The sequence below is a fragment of the Cyrtonyx montezumae genome, unplaced genomic scaffold (assembly GCF_038088225.1).
Source record: "Cyrtonyx montezumae isolate F1298 unplaced genomic scaffold, pur_monq_1.0 scaffold_51, whole genome shotgun sequence".
Lineage (NCBI taxonomy): Eukaryota > Metazoa > Chordata > Aves > Galliformes > Odontophoridae > Cyrtonyx > Cyrtonyx montezumae.
The window spans coordinates 79,205-93,526 of NW_027072058.1; the positions used below are offsets into that span (position 1 = coordinate 79,205).

Here is a 14,322-nt window from a genome sequence, read left to right on the forward strand (position 1 = left end):
CCGTGGCTCCTCGGTATCTCTAGGTGGTAGATGAGCTCTGTTTGATTTGTGCTTTCGTTACACTCCAGTCTCATTCGTTGTGGTGTGTGGGAGTGGTAGGGCTGTCAGTGCTGCCTTCGTTGCATCCCAGGTACAACTGACACAAGTTTTAACGAAGAGCAATGCAATGATTTCTACTGAGCAGTGTAAGACTTCGTAACATGTAATGGTGCTGTTGTTTCTTGATTGAGGACGATGAGTTTATACACATTTCTGTTTGGTTTTTTAAGACTAATGATATCCGTCGACGAAAAGAGATTTTTTTAGGCGTTTATTTACCAAGCCACAGGACAACCATTTGTGGATTTTAATACAGAACAAGAAATGAGACAGGAAAAGCCATATTATTTGTGCTGGAAAGAAGGGACTGCAAAGAAAAGATACAGCTTTGCTTAAGCTAAGAGCTGCAACTCCGGAGAGGGTCGTTTGGTGGATGCAGAGCTGTGCCCGGGGAGGCAGGAAGGGAAACATAACAGCGATTTTTGTACTCATTTACAGCACAAACAGAAACCCTAAGGGCGACACTTAAGGGCTGCTCCACGCTTTATTATGCTCATTTATGTTTAGGGCGCTCGTGAAGCCAAATGGGGAGATCGGATACCAACGGCATGTGAGAACGGACAAAGGAAACGATGCTCCTTTTGCTCTGTTGTTTCCTGCCTTCCTCCCCCCTGCTTGAACGCGGCGGTGTGCTGAGCTCTGCTCTCCATCCTGCGCGTGAGCAAACCCCACGGAGGTGTCCGGTCCATACAATGGAGCCAGAACTTCAGCTGTTTATTAAATCAGGTATTGACATTAATTTATACACTCTGACGTGAAAGACAGAATTAAACATCACGCAGGAGCAGGCCGGAGTGCTCAGCGCACCGAGCAGGGGCGGGGGGCAGCGCTGGGGACATCGCTCTGCCCTCAGCTTGCCCCTGAACACAGAAAACAAAGTGTCGCTGAGATAATGAGTAACAAAGCGTGGTCCTAAGGGAGAGATCCCGGGGGAAACTGTAACCGGGAAAAAAAAGGGAGCTTGCCTCTTCTGTCAACAAAGTATTATTCCACAGATCTGTGTACTTGGAGGTAGGGAAAGCGGTGTGAGCGCAATAGGACGTGCCATCTCGGTCTGTGTGCTGTTTTAATGACTTCCTTTTTCGGTATAGTGGTTACATTTTCGATATTGCAGGTATATAAAGAAGCCTAGGCAGCAAATAAAGCATCTAACGTCGTAACGCGTGCTCTGCTCTCCCTGCGTACGGTCAACCTATGCACGCCGCGGTGAGCCCCAATGGGACCAAGCGCGGGGGTCCCCTCCTCCGGTCCCCATAACCCCACGGAGCGGTACTGGAGTGGGGGAGGGGTGGGGCGAATGTCCCCGAGGCGGCCACGTGCCAGCAGCGCGCCATGGCCCCGCCCCACGCGCGTGACGTCACCGCCCCGGCGGAAGCGGAAGTAGCGGTGGGAGGCGGAGGGGCGGGGCGGAGCGCTTCTCGCGCCGTCAAAGTAAGGGGCGGGGTGAGGGCGGGACAAACAGAAAAGCAGGCGCTCTGATTGGTCGACGAGCGCCTAGCAGAGAGGGCGGGAAGCGGGAGGAGCAGGCCGCCGATTGGTCGGAGAGCTGCCGGGAAGCGGAGGCACATGCGCAGAGGGAGGGGCGGGGTGCGGGCACTGCGTGCGGGCGGGGGGGGCGGCTCTTCCCTCCCTCCCGGTCTCGGTTCCGGTCTCGGTTCCGGTCTCGGTTCCGGTCTCGGTTCCGGTCTCCGTTCCGCCCCGCGGAGGCCGTGGCCGTTCGCGTCCCTCGGGGCCGGGCCTCGTGCCCGGTCCGAGTTAAAGCGCTGCGTTAAACCGCGGAGAGGGGAGAGGATGAGGAGGAGGTGGTGGTGGTGGTGGTAAAAGCGCCCGGAGTTTTGGTCATGCGTTTTTCCTTTCTCTCCAGCTCTCCTTTCCTCCGCGGGGTGCGGGCATGGCGAACCGGGGGTACATCCTCTGCAGCTGGAGGGAGCGCCTGTGGCCGGCGAAGGTACGGTGGGTTCGAGATACGGAGAGGTGTGTGTGTGTGTGATGGCACACGCTGCTGGGGTGTGTGTGACTGTGTGTGTTTGTGTGCTGGGTGGGATTGCTGCCTGTGGCACCGCTGCTGCCCGGGTGGGGCTGAGGGCTGAGCTGCAGCCTGGTGGTGTCTGCTCTCTGCGGGCAATTGCTTCGTGGGAACGGCCATTTGTTCCTAAGAGCACAGAACAAAGCGTTGTTGCTGAAGCTGTCGTGAATCAAACCTGTCCTACTGATTTACAAACTCATAACGTTTTCCTCTTTTCACACAGGTTTTGCCCAAGCTTTGCCCTGGGCTTGCTGGGGAGCCATCTATAGCTAACGCACAGGAGACTCTGGACGTCGAAATAATTGGCTTAAATGAAAAGTAATTATCTGTGTTACTGTTCTGTGTTTACGCTCTTGAATGTAAGAACAAAAAGCGTGAGCCTTTGTCTGAGGCTGCCCACGAAATCAGGGCAGTGGCACAGGGCTGTGTTCTGTGCTTTCAGGATCAGTGTGATGCAGGCAGACACTGTACTGCTGGAGGAGGCACGCATAGAAGACATCGTCTCGAGCTTAAGTGAGGATTCCTCAATGCATTTGCTGCATTCTGTGTGTTTTTGTTCAGAAAACAAACCTGAACCTTCAGTCTGGTGGGGTGGTGGTCGTGCTGTGTATCTAGGGGCGTCTCTTGTGTTTTTCTCCCCCCTCTCCTAGTTAGATCCATAAGGTTTGAAAATAAATGTTCTTGAAGCTGCTTTGGCTCATCCCCTGCATTGTGAGGGTCCCCACGTGGGGGTGTCAGCCTTTGCTGCCCACTTGTTGTGTACTTCCCCTCAGAAGTCACAGACGGTTTCAGTGTTGTCTTAAACAAAGGGAGGAATGCAAATACAGCTCTTTAATTCTTTCAGGTGAAGGTTGTTGTACTTACTGCCTCTTCTTCCTCACCAGATGAAAAGATGGATCCTAACGAGGCTGTGGAAGAGCTGAAGTATCGCTGTGCTCTTAAAACTGCCCTGGATTTTTTGAAAGAAAATGGACCAACCAGACAAGAAGCACCTTCAGAAGAGAGACCGAGTACTCGGTTATCCCAGGCAGACAGTGCCAGCTCTCTCTCATCTTCCCCCTTACCCAGCTGTCAGTCACTCCCTAAGGAACACTTGGAGTCTGAGACTCTCAACAGGAAAAGAAAGCAGAGAAATGGCCCCAACATGAAGACTGATGCAAAAAAACAAAACCTGTGCTGCTCTTTCATTCCAGAGGAGAGTTCTGGAGCAAATACAAATGGAACAAAAGCCTCAAAATGTCGTGGGGACTTGTGCAATGCATCGAACTCTGACAGTCAGAGTGGCAAGGTGACAGGGTCACCATTCTCATCGAGAGAGAAAAACACGAAGCCCAAATTGTTGACAAAGTCTCTAGTGAGTAATAAGCTCTCACCGAAGGCAGAAGAGGAGAGAAGTAAGCAAGGAAGGAAGAGAGCAGGAGGTGCAGGACCACCTGTGTCGCTTACAAATGGTTCCCACAGGGACCGAGGAAAGCCTCCTGCTGAGGGTGCTGCCCTGTCTGCATCCTGCAGCTCTGGCACAGTGGTACCTGGGAGGAGCAGGATGGGCACCAGGCAGCAAATGAGAGGGATGGTCCTGCGCTCCTCTTCCAGGAACGGCTCCGTCTCGGGGAGGAGTGCTGGAAGTGAGAACAGAAATGCAGCAAAGCAGGTTAACGGGAGGATAAAGACGAGGAGTCTGAAACAACTGAGAGGGAAACAAGAGAGCAGCGCAACCAGGTCCCCATCCAGAAAAAGGGAGTGCAGAAACCACCCCGAGCCTTCAGCCGAGCTGAGTGACCACAGGGCGCTGTCTGATGGATTTCTCTCTCAGCTGCAAGAGGAGGAGGATGTGCCCCCTGTGGTTATGAACAGAGCGAAGGAGTTCCACCTGCCTGACTTTGAGGAAGAGGAAGGTGGGCAGGCTGCTCTTAGGGTGTGCAGTCTGCATTCCTCAAGCTCACAAGTGCTGCTTATCATGCCTGGAGAATGATGTCATGTCGTTGTGTGGGAGGTCCTGGGTTTAATTCTTCTGTGTTTGGAGACTTGGGGAAATTAAGTTACATTAAGGAACAGAAGCTGAACCCAGCTTCCTTAGTATTGCCCCTTTTCTGCCTCACGTTCACATTGCTTACCTAGGCAGGGGATGTGGAGGTCTGTGTGGTTCACCTCGCCGTGCAGTAACTCTGCTTTCCACTGCACCTGGTGCAGAGGTGATGGCTGCAGCACACTGACAGTGCCGTGTTGCTGTTGCAGGACTGCAGCCCTGCGAGCTGTCCTCTGAGAGAACGTTGCCAGAGAAACTGTCTCAGCTCTCAGATCTGGTGGACGACGACGACGACGATGAGGAACTTCCCAGAATTCTGTCGCCTCAAGGTGAGGTGTGAGCACATCTCCTTGAGGTGCAGCCAGGATCGGTGTGGTTGGTGTCCTTCTGACATGCTGACGCATTGTGCTCGTTCCTGATGGTCGAAACTTAACCTTTCCAGCTAACAAATCCAGCTTGGGATAAAACACCTTCATTCAGGGCCCTGGGAAGGCTGTTTGGAACAGCACTTCTTGCTAATGTGAAACTTGGAAAGGGCCTACGATTGAGATTTCTGTATAGATTATAGATTCTATATATTTGGAGCTCTTGCTGTGTGGGGGGAGGGGTGTTCTGTCCCTCCATTGGGATGTGTAAAAGCATTGAGGCAGAACTCGTTGGCTGTTCCCTGTGTGAAAGGAGGCCGATGAGGCAGCGTGAGTGGACTTCCTCTGCTTCAAATGATTGTACTGTTTTTGGTTATAGAACCAGAATCGATCGGCGAAGGGATTTTGGTGTGGTGCAAGTGGCAGAGATACCCATACTGGCCAGCAGTGGTAAGAGCAGCTCTTACAAGGGTGACTGCACCCTTCTGTGAGAAATAAGTTTAAATAATAATAAGGTGCCATCAGACCCTCTGCTCTTTGCAGGTGAAGAATGTGAAGCGGAAACACAGAAAGGCAAATGTGTTCTTCATAGAGGGGAATCCGAGTGACAAAAGGAAAAGGTGAGTGCTGTGGGTTGAACCCTGGGTTCCTCTGTTGATGGGTTGGGTGTGGGCCTGCAGGCGCAGACACGGTGAGGCACTGGGCCAGTGTGCTGCTCCATGTGTCTGCCTGGTATCCCTAACTGTGTTTTTATTTTGTCTCAACAAGTTTCTCAGTATCTCTTCGGAGCCTCAAGCACTTTGACTGTGAAGAAAAGCAGGATCTCATTGTAAGTGCTACAAGTAACACGTCACCAAGCGTGAACAGAAAAATTTGTGTACAGCTTACCTTCCCCTCTCTCGTGAGGAGAGCTCCAGCATAGCTTGTGCTGCCCAAACTGTAGGAATGGGATCTTCCTTGCTCCTTGGTGAGGTTATGGGTGCTGTGATGGGTGTGTGTGTGGGGTGGGAGCTGACTGTTTAGGGTTCCAACTGTATTTTCACTTGTTGATTTTCTACATATACAACACCACGCTTTTATCAGTGCTTAAAGTGATTTCAGAAACTGAATTTCAAGACAACATGAACTGCAAGTGAGCTTTGGTGAGGTACCCATCTGTTCACCTGCTGGTGTCCTGGGCCTATAGCTCTGACAAGCAGTGCTCCTTAGACCCGTGCACAACTCCTTTCTTGTAGGACCAAGCCAAAAAAGAGTATCGCCAGGAAATCGAGTGGTGTATTCAGTTGATTTCGGACTATCGGATCAGAGTGGGTAAGTGTGTGTGTGTGTGTTGGTGATGTGCAGCCCCAGAGGCTTTTGTTTCACCACCGTAGCTGAACTGACTGCCAACCTGTTCTCTGGGCTCTTTAGGTTGCCATTCATTTACGGGCTCCTTCCTGGAGTATTTTGCTGATGATATCAGTAAGTGAATTTGTGATGAGGTTTTTGCTGTTGTTTTTTTTCCTTTGGGTGGATGAGCTTGGCTCTCCTTTGCTGCAAGCATTTGAGTTAAGCTGGCGGGGCATGCTATAGAAGTTACCATGCAGTGTTTGCCATGCTGGAAGGCTTTCAGTGCCACAGGAGAAGTTATATTTATCTAGTGTGCCCCACACTGGAGCTAATTCTTCTCAAAGCTCATGTTAATTTCAACACCTTTTCAGTGTATTTTTTTTTTGGGGGGGGGACTCCCCCTCTCCTTCAGCAGGGGAGGAAGGAGAAATCCTCTCATCCAGAAAGCCCTTTATTTGGTGTCTGCCAGTAAATACACCAGAAAACCTTTTATTTGATCTGAGCGTGGATGGTTGTGGCTTTCCTTCCAGGCTACCCAGTCAGGAAGCAGTACCATCAGAGCTTGGTGGAAATGACCTTTCCCAACGCAGCAGAGGAAGACCTCAAGGAGTCTGTATTAGAAACTTCACCTCAGAAGCCCTCCAGGAAACTGCTTCCTGACAGAACGAGGGCTGCCAGGGACAAAGCGAATAAAAAGATCGTGGAGTTCATCGTGAAGAGCAAGGGAGCAGAAGAGCACCTGCTGGCTGTCCTGAAGTGCAGGAAGGAGTCCCGCTGGATGAAGGACTTCCTGAGTCCACATCAGTACGGAGCCTGCATCGAAACCTACTTAGAGGATGAAGAGCAGTTGGACCTGGTAGTGAACTACTTGAAGGAAGTGGTGCATCACGAAGCAGACACTGCAAATCTCCATCGGCTGCATGGAGATGGAGTAAAATTTATTTTAGATGTCCTTTTGCCTGAAGTAAGTAAACACTGAGTAAAGAGAGTGTTAAAGTAGAGAATGTAGCTTAAGCTGACCGACTTCTGGAATGTTCTGGGGAAGGTGTATTGAAGGCCACCTGAGCTCTGTGCTGAGCTCAAGGGGCAGTGCTTAAATTCATTTCCTTAGGAACTTTTCCTGGGAAAATGTTAGTAAGAATGAATGTCTTGTGTGGGCACAGTTGCTGCTGGGAGAGAATCTGATTTTCCTTATAACAACAATGTCCTTCAGCATAGCCAGTCTGTGTCACTTAATGGGTTTCCCTACGTGATGGGGTCCATCCAAGTTTCCAAAGAGATTCAGGAGCCTCACTCCAGGGATGTGCTCATTGCCTGGCACAGTTTGAAGTCACCGCTTTTAATTCTGTTATCGAGGTTTCTCTTTCACAGTATCAATGAACTGAATGCTTTTATAGGCCATCATTTATGCCATTTCTGCTGTGGATGACATAGACTACAAAAAGGCAGAGGAGAAATTCATGAGAGGACCATCTGTGAGCAAAAGGTATGTTCCTGTGTTTAGAATCCCTGCGTGTTCCCTGTTGGCTTCTGAGCCTATGGAGCACTGGGGAGGGGTCCAGCAGGGTCCTCCCCCTGTAAGGTCAGCTCGGAGATGGTTAAAGATGGGGAGATGTTCCTGCAGAGTCACTGCGACGTGCGAAGCTGCTGAAGCTTTAACTGCTGTAGTAACAGCCTCACTGCTTTACAGGGAGAGAGAGAAATTTGATGAGGAAATACTGGAAAGAAAAAGGCTGAAGGCGGAGCTGGCGGCCACGGACAGCGTGTAGATGGCAGCGTGTGCTCTCACCATCACCCCAGCGTTGTGTGCATCTCCAAGATGTGGCCGTGACAGTGCTGTATTGCCATCAAATACAGTTGTACCTTCAGTCCTCGTCCTCAGCTCTGTGTCCTGCTGCTGGCAGTGCTGTGAGCTGTGTGTGTGCTGCTGCTCTGTGCCCTTCCCCTGGGCAAGGATGATGGGACAACAGCCTCTGTTCTGCACAGTGCCATGTACCTGACTGAGGGGGGGCTGTTGTCCCTGGGAGTTTGTAAGCTGAGGTCGTGTAGCTCTGCTCATGCAGAGCACCCAGCCCACAGCTAGGACAGCGTTGGCAGTTTTCTTTTATTTGTCATTAAAGGTGTGGGGAATAAAATTGGTTCTGAGCAAAGCAAACTCCTTCCTGGGTCGCGGTGGTGGTGGAAACTGATCAGCTCTGGGCCCAAAAAGGAGAAGCTTTTGCTTTTTTTGGGTGTTTTTCTTTTCCCCTTTGTAAAAGAGAACCTGTTTTGCAAGATGTCTTGGAAATGGTTTCCTGGAATGCTTTCAGTTCTCTTTCTTCGCCTTGGTTTGGTTTGCAGTTGTGACGGTGCTGAAGTTTAATGTGCTGCAGCGTTCTGTAACCAAGTGCTTAATTACAGACTGTTACGGTGGAAGGGTGCTGCTCGTCCAATAACTTCGTAGCGAAGGAATGAATGAAAAAGCAAAACGGGATCATGGGGGGGGTGGGGGGGGAAGGAAGGCGGTGACACCAAAACGCTCTGCCGAAACCCGGGATCGAACCAGGGACCTTTAGATCTTCAGTCTAACGCTCTCCCAACTGAGCTATTTCGGCCACACGATACCCCAGCCCCCCCCCTTCTAGTCAGGTGACACCACCGTGGGGTGGGGGAGGGGGGGGCCCTGGGGGGGTCCGCGTGGGGCGGAGGCGGGGTCGCGCCCCGCAGTGCTCCGCGCGCTCCCGCCGCGCTCCGTCCGCCCGCATTCGCAGAGTGGCGGTGATGGGCAGCGCATAGCAACGGGGTCTCTGTGGCGCAATCGGTTAGCGCGTTCGGCTGTTAACCGAAAGGTTGGTGGTTCGAGCCCACCCAGGGACGGCCGTTCACTTTTGTTTCCTGTTCTTATTGTTACGTGTTCTCGGAGCGGGCGTTGCGCTCGGGGCCTCACACGGACCGCGGTCGCGCAGCCGCCGCCCGCAATCTCTTTACCGCTGCTCCGCTCCCGGCGGAACCTTCCGCGCCGCCCCCGTTTCCCTCCGGCGCTCTGAGGCCGCGGACCGTGCGCTGCCGGAGCGCTGTGAGCGACGCACCGCGCAGAGGTCCCCTGAAGGGCTGCGGGATATGGCCGCGCTGCGCCGTGAGCGGGGCCGGGGGGTGCGGGGCCGGACCGGGGGGGGGTGCGTGACCCCGGGCCGGGCTGAGCTGTCTGTGCTCTCCTTGCAGGTCTCGGGCTCCCGCGGCGCGCCGTGCTGGGCTGGCGGTGAGAGGGGCCGGGGGGAGGGGGGAGGATAAGGTGGGGTTCTGTGTCTTCACACAGAACCGCGTGTTCTCGCGTGGGGTTTGTCCCCATGGGTAGAGGTGGCACGGAGGTGGCAGTGACTCTCGTTCCTGCAGGACCAGTGCTGTGACCTCTGCTCCTGCTCAGCTGCTCCATCAGACGCCGGCAGCCGACCATGCAGACAGGTAATGACCATGCAGACAGGTAACTCACTGTGTAGACGGCAGGTTTCTGCCCGTGCAGACTTGTGACAGACCATACAGACACATAACACGTGACAGACCATGCAAACAGGTCACGGACCACACAGACAGGTAACTGTCCCTCCAGTGGGGGTGAGGCCCCAGTGCTCCCAGGAAGAAGCTGAGGCCTCCATGGATTCCCCGTGTAATGACATCTCTTTGAGGCCAACAGTTGTGTTCCCCCCCCCCCCCATTAATTAAGGCTGACGGCGCTGCGCTCTTCGTTTTCAGCTCCATCCAGGTCCAGCCAAAGAGCTCTGCCATTCTCCCAAAGCAGTCCTACGTCCCCACGAGCAGGGGGGAGTACATCGTCACCAAACTCGATGATCTCATCAACTGGGCCCGGAGGGTGCGTCGCTGCTGCTGGCTCTCAAAGCTCTTTGCTCACCTGCCCGGGCTCTCCGCGTTCAGCACTCTCTCTGTAACCCCACTCCTCCCGTTGCAGAGCTCCCTGTGGCCGATGACGTTCGGCCTGGCGTGCTGTGCTGTGGAGATGATGCACATGGCAGCTCCACGCTACGACATGGACCGCTTCGGGGTGGTGTTCCGGGCGAGCCCTCGACAAGCTGATGTCATGATCGTGGCGGGCACCCTGACCAACAAAATGGCCCCAGCCCTGCGGAAGGTACGGGCGGATGCATCGAGCGTGGCTGCGTGCACGTGGGGAGTGCTCTGATGTGGCTGTGTCCTGCAGGTGTACGACCAGATGCCGGAGCCTCGCTACGTGGTCTCCATGGGAAGGTAACGCCGCTGCCTAACGCTGGGTGGGGGGAAGCTGTGTGTCTGAGTGGGTGGGAGCTCCGTCCTCGTGTGTGCTTTCAGCCCTTTACAAAAGGCTTAGGTGTTTAGCTAAAGATTTCTTGATTAGGAGAGCAGTTTGCCAGGTCCCTCTGAACTGCTGGCCCTTTGGCAGGTTTTGTTTGTGGCTGTAAGACTCTTATCTATGTCCAAAATCTCACAGTTTTTGTTTATGGAGGGAGCGTTTCCACTGTGCATTGTAATCTACGGTGTCTGTGGATCTCTGGCTTTGAAGCCACAGCAGAACTGACACCTTCACCCGGTGCTGCTGGGTGATGGACGGGACAGGATGACTTCTAGAAACATTCTCTGTGAATGTGACCAAACAAAGAGGTTTTGCAGTGCGTGGAAGGGACTCCTGTGTCTGCTTTGTAAGAGCCATGAAAGTAGTTCTGTTTAGTTTGATGCAGCTCGGCACCCACGTGCCCACGAGCACAGCCTTCCTCACACTGCACATCTCAGCAGCCTCTCACCCCACCTCACCTTGGGTGCTGGGTTAATGTTTTCCTTTGCCTCCACTAATGTTTCACCGTGGCTCCTGGGCTGTCCTTAACCAACATCTCTTGCAGCTGTGCCAACGGGGGGGGTTACTACCACTACTCCTACTCCGTGGTGAGGGGCTGTGACCGCATCGTGCCGGTGGACATCTACGTGCCAGGTAGGAGGGCAGCCTCCGTGCCACGCTGCTGACTCGGAGCAGGGCTGCCACGAAGTTGGCTTTGTTTCCCACCTCTTCCCCTCTCAGGTTGCCCACCTACTGCTGAAGCTTTGCTGTACGGAATCCTGCAGCTTCAGAAAAAAATCAAACGAGAGAAGAAGATTCAGATCTGGTATAGGAAATAACCTCTTATTTATGACCTCCCACTTACTGCCTGCAGCACCTGCTTGCTTTCTACGCACAAAAAAGATCTGTTCTCACAGGCCTTCCAATAAAACTGTTCGTGGTGAAGATGCTGCTCTGTCTTTTGTGTATTGCTCTTTGCTCAAGTGTGTTAACTTGTTTAAAAATTGCATCACGGGGAGCAGTGACCTGAGTGAAATAAAGAAGGGAAGCCAAAACGTTGGGTTGCTCTTTGGCTTTGTTAGGAGTTGCAGCTGTGTGAGGGTATAGAGCTGGATGTGCTGTGTGAGCCCCTGTGCTTAGGACAAGGCACAGTCCACAGAATTACAGGTGTGCTTCGAAAGGCAAAAAGAAATTGCTCAGAAATAGCAATAGTTGTGCATTTCATTCTGTTTTAATGGATTTTATCCCTTCTGGGTAGAGAGGGGGAACCGCATTTATTCACTACTGAACTGTATGAGGCTCGTAAGAATCAGAGCTTATTGAAACGGGCAATAGCCAAAAACACGAGGGAACTTTCATTGGAAACTCAATGGGAAATGCACACGTCCAGTTCTAAACAATGTGCCTCAAACTGCCCCATCCCCCATTCCTCCTTCCTGCCCTGGGTGATGGGCTCGTGCATGGGGACGGACCCACAGTGGAACAAACCATTGCATTTTTAGAGTAACTGACAGCATGAGCCCCTTTGGGGTCAGCAGTCGGATGGAGCTCAGTGCTTCACCACGCAGGGGGTGATCATCTGAGGGAAGGAGTAGTAGCGGCACTCCCGGGGGGGCACCAGCTCCATCACTGCCGTGCTGATGTTCTCCCTCCTGAAGCCGGCCTCCAGCAGCTGTGCCACCTGTGTCTCCTGTGAGAGAGGAGGAGAGGTGGGGGGGCCACCCAGCCATGGTCTCAGCCATCTGGGTGCCACCTGTGATGCTGTTGGGGGGGGAGGGGCTAGGACCCCCCCCTCCCCCCCCCCGAGCTCTCAGCCCTGCAGGTACTGCAGGTTTGTGTGGGTCTGCAGGAGGGGTCTGGGGCTGCATGCTCCCCCCCCCAAACTCACCTCAAACATCTTCTCGATGTCACTGTACTTGCTCTTCAGCAGCTCCCCCCACGAGGTGAGGTTGCAGTAGGTGAGGACCCCCCCGGGTCGCAGCAGACGGAAGGCATGGTCCTGCAGTGGGGAGGGAGGGGGTCAGAGGCACCGCACCCCTCGGCCTCCCCCTCCCCCTGCCAGCTGCCTTACCTTGATGAAGGCAAACTGGTGTGTGTGCCACGTCTGTGCTGACAGCGGGTACGTGTCGTACAGGATCCCTGCCCAGGGAGAGCTGCAGGTGACTGGGAGAGGTCCCCCCGTGGCACTGCCGGGATCCCCCTTCACCACCACATTCTGATTTGTTCCGTTTACTTTTTAACCCCCCATCCCCATGCCTCTGAACCCCATGCTCAGTGCTGTGCTGCTCCTGGGGGTCAATACCTGCAGCCCCCCACCCCTGGTGCATTACCTGAGAAGTGCCCATCCGGCAGCGTTGGCACCACATCCTCCCACAGCCCCTTCAGCGGCACCACCTGTAGGGGGGGGAATAGGACGAGGGGGAGGGGGGCTCAGCCCCACACTGAGCACAGCACAGCCCACTGAAGCTCAGCACAGCACGGACCTTGTGTGGCTGTGCCCGTGCCCACTCCTCCAGCCGCCGGAACACTCCGTCATTGCATTCCACGATCCAGTGCTCCTCGATGTTGAACTCCTGCACTTTGGTGGCAGCAATGGCCATGCCAAAGCCCACCTCCAGCACACGACCACCTGGGGACGAGGAGGGGGGGGACGCTTGGAGTATTCCCCCAGCGTTTGGCCCCTCCAAAGACCCTCAAGCCCCAAACACTCCCCTGCCTTCCCCCCCACTCCCAGCCCATTGCACAACTGCCTGTAGCAAAGCTGTGACCCCCCAGCTCCGTGCCAGCACTGCAGGCAGGCGGCAGCCACCCTGCTCCACACCTCAGTCCCTTGACCACTGACATACAACAGCACAAGTGTCACCATCCTCCCCACCTCGGGCCCCCCAGTGCAGCTCACTGTCCCCATTACCCCTGGATGCAGCCACGGTCGCCAACGCGTGCATGTATGGGGTCTCCCAGCGTTCCATCACCGGCTTCCCCAGGATCTCCAGGTGGGTGTCGGGGGCATTGTAGGCAGCCGTGGCCTCTCGCCACGCAGCCTTGCAGTCCTCACCCTCGGTGAATATGGGAGCTGTGGCTGAGTGGGCGCTCATGGCTGCGGGAGAAAGTCCAAGGGCTCACAGCACAGGGGGAGGAGAGGGCTCGCAGCGCTGTCTGGCTTTAAATAGCCAGGGCTGGGAAAGAGCTGAGTGTGCACATTGCACTGGGGCCCCTCTGGGGTGAAAGGGTATCGGGGGGGCGGTGCGTGGTGCCTGCGTGGGGTTGGGTGCAGGGGGGTGGTGGAGGGGTGTGGGGGTTGGAGGGGCACTGTGCTGTGTGTGGCTGCAGGACTGCTGTGGGTTCGAGCAGGGCTGGGGCCAGAGAGACTGCAGTCAGTAATACTGCAATACTACTACTGCAATACTACTGTGCTCTGTGGCTGTGTCCTGCACTGGGACCCGCATTGGTGCTCTGCTGTGCACCGAGGCCATGCACCAGGAGCACATCACACAGTGGGGCTGCACAGCAGGGCTGATCCACGCACTGATTCCACGCACAGGGTGGGGTGAGTGCTGGGAACCATGGCCGGGACACGTGGTCACAGAATCACAGAATTGTAGGGGTTGGAAGGGACCTCTAGAGATCATTGGGTCTAACACTGTAAGGTAAATAACTCCCAATGATGGTACTCCGCAAAGAGACAGTATAGGGGATGGTATATTTTAAGTAGTTCTATATAAACAGCATACAAATAATACAAAAGAGAAGATGGCTCACCTTTACGATGACAAGGCTTGCAGGGGACTCCACGTGGGAGGAATCTCCAAGAAGAGATCCTTCCCTGGTGGTGGTCAGCCCTTAAATGGGGTTTGGGAGAGGTGGAACCAGGCTCCACCCCTTCCACTCACACAGGTATATCACCTTCACCTGAGCCCCCATGGCTCACCTCAGGTGACCAATCAGTGGTTCAGGCCATGATTCAGCAGTTCCCATACAAACACCCTGCCAAAGCAGCTCCCTACACCAGCTCACACAGGTAGGCATCCAGGTGGGTCTTGAATATCTCCAGAGAAGGAGACCCCACAACCCCCCTGAGCAGCCTGATCAGGTCCCCTCTCAGTCTTCTTTTCTCAAGGCTGAACAGACTCAGTTCACTTTGCCTTTCTTCACAGCTGAGATCCTCCAGGCCCTTCAC

The 14,322-nt window shown here is 54.2% G+C and overlaps 3 protein-coding genes and 2 non-coding genes across 5 annotated transcripts; 3 read left to right on the top strand and 2 right to left on the bottom strand.

Moving 5' to 3' along the window:
- The first annotated feature begins 1,893 nt into the window (after window positions 1-1,893).
- On the top strand, window positions 1,894-7,785 carry PWWP3A (PWWP domain containing 3A, DNA repair factor). Its single transcript, XM_065748657.1, has 13 exons — window positions 1,894-2,047; window positions 2,349-2,443; window positions 2,568-2,638; window positions 3,010-4,020; window positions 4,361-4,480; window positions 4,896-4,966; window positions 5,060-5,136; window positions 5,285-5,345; window positions 5,752-5,827; window positions 5,927-5,977; window positions 6,376-6,809; window positions 7,243-7,331; window positions 7,536-7,785. Exons 1-13 carry the CDS (start codon window positions 1,991-1,993, stop codon window positions 7,612-7,614), a joined length of 2,292 nt encoding a protein of 763 aa, XP_065604729.1. The 5' UTR covers window positions 1,894-1,990; the 3' UTR covers window positions 7,615-7,785.
- A 581-nt stretch (window positions 7,786-8,366) lies between these two features.
- On the bottom strand, window positions 8,367-8,439 carry TRNAF-GAA (transfer RNA phenylalanine (anticodon GAA)). The gene has a single exon. It is a non-coding gene; the product is annotated as a tRNA-Phe (tRNA).
- Window positions 8,440-8,627: 188 nt separating this feature from the next.
- TRNAN-GUU (transfer RNA asparagine (anticodon GUU)) lies at window positions 8,628-8,701 on the top strand. The gene has a single exon. It is a non-coding gene; the product is annotated as a tRNA-Asn (tRNA).
- A 209-nt stretch (window positions 8,702-8,910) lies between these two features.
- On the top strand, window positions 8,911-11,090 carry NDUFS7 (NADH:ubiquinone oxidoreductase core subunit S7). The gene is made up of 8 exons (XM_065748695.1): window positions 8,911-8,960; window positions 9,047-9,083; window positions 9,218-9,286; window positions 9,575-9,692; window positions 9,789-9,968; window positions 10,038-10,084; window positions 10,711-10,799; window positions 10,887-11,090. Exons 1-8 carry the CDS (start codon window positions 8,945-8,947, stop codon window positions 10,982-10,984), a joined length of 654 nt encoding a protein of 217 aa, XP_065604767.1. The 5' UTR covers window positions 8,911-8,944; the 3' UTR covers window positions 10,985-11,090.
- Window positions 11,091-11,530: 440 nt separating this feature from the next.
- On the bottom strand, window positions 11,531-13,358 carry GAMT (guanidinoacetate N-methyltransferase). Its single transcript, XM_065748857.1, has 6 exons — window positions 13,057-13,358; window positions 12,629-12,774; window positions 12,476-12,539; window positions 12,217-12,284; window positions 12,034-12,144; window positions 11,531-11,835 (listed from the first exon to the last, which is right to left on the bottom strand). Exons 1-6 carry the CDS (start codon window positions 13,238-13,240, stop codon window positions 11,695-11,697), a joined length of 714 nt encoding a protein of 237 aa, XP_065604929.1. The 5' UTR covers window positions 13,241-13,358; the 3' UTR covers window positions 11,531-11,694.
- Between the last annotated feature and the right edge of the window lie 964 nt (window positions 13,359-14,322).

Excerpts from the sequence above, each read along its gene's own strand:
- PWWP3A (XM_065748657.1), top strand. The coding sequence starts at position 1,991 with ATGGCGAACCGGGGGTACATCCTCTGCAGCTGGAGGGAGCGCCTGTGG. Across the intron at positions 2,444-2,567 it reads ATAATTGGCTTAAATGAAAA|GATCAGTGTGATGCAGGCAG; the intron begins GTAATTATCTGT and ends CTGTGCTTTCAG. Across the intron at positions 4,021-4,360 it reads TGACTTTGAGGAAGAGGAAG|GACTGCAGCCCTGCGAGCTG; the intron begins GTGGGCAGGCTG and ends TTGCTGTTGCAG.
- NDUFS7 (XM_065748695.1), top strand. Across the intron at positions 9,693-9,788 it reads TCATCAACTGGGCCCGGAGG|AGCTCCCTGTGGCCGATGAC; the intron begins GTGCGTCGCTGC and ends CTCCCGTTGCAG. Across the intron at positions 10,085-10,710 it reads TACGTGGTCTCCATGGGAAG|CTGTGCCAACGGGGGGGGTT; the intron begins GTAACGCCGCTG and ends CATCTCTTGCAG.
- GAMT (XM_065748857.1), bottom strand. The coding sequence starts at position 13,240 with ATGAGCGCCCACTCAGCCACAGCTCCCATATTCACCGAGGGTGAGGAC. Across the intron at positions 12,540-12,628 it reads CACGGGCACAGCCACACAAG|GTGGTGCCGCTGAAGGGGCT; the intron begins GTCCGTGCTGTG and ends CCCCCCCTACAG. Across the intron at positions 12,285-12,475 it reads GCCGGATGGGCACTTCTCAG|GGATCCTGTACGACACGTAC; the intron begins GTAATGCACCAG and ends CTCCCTGGGCAG.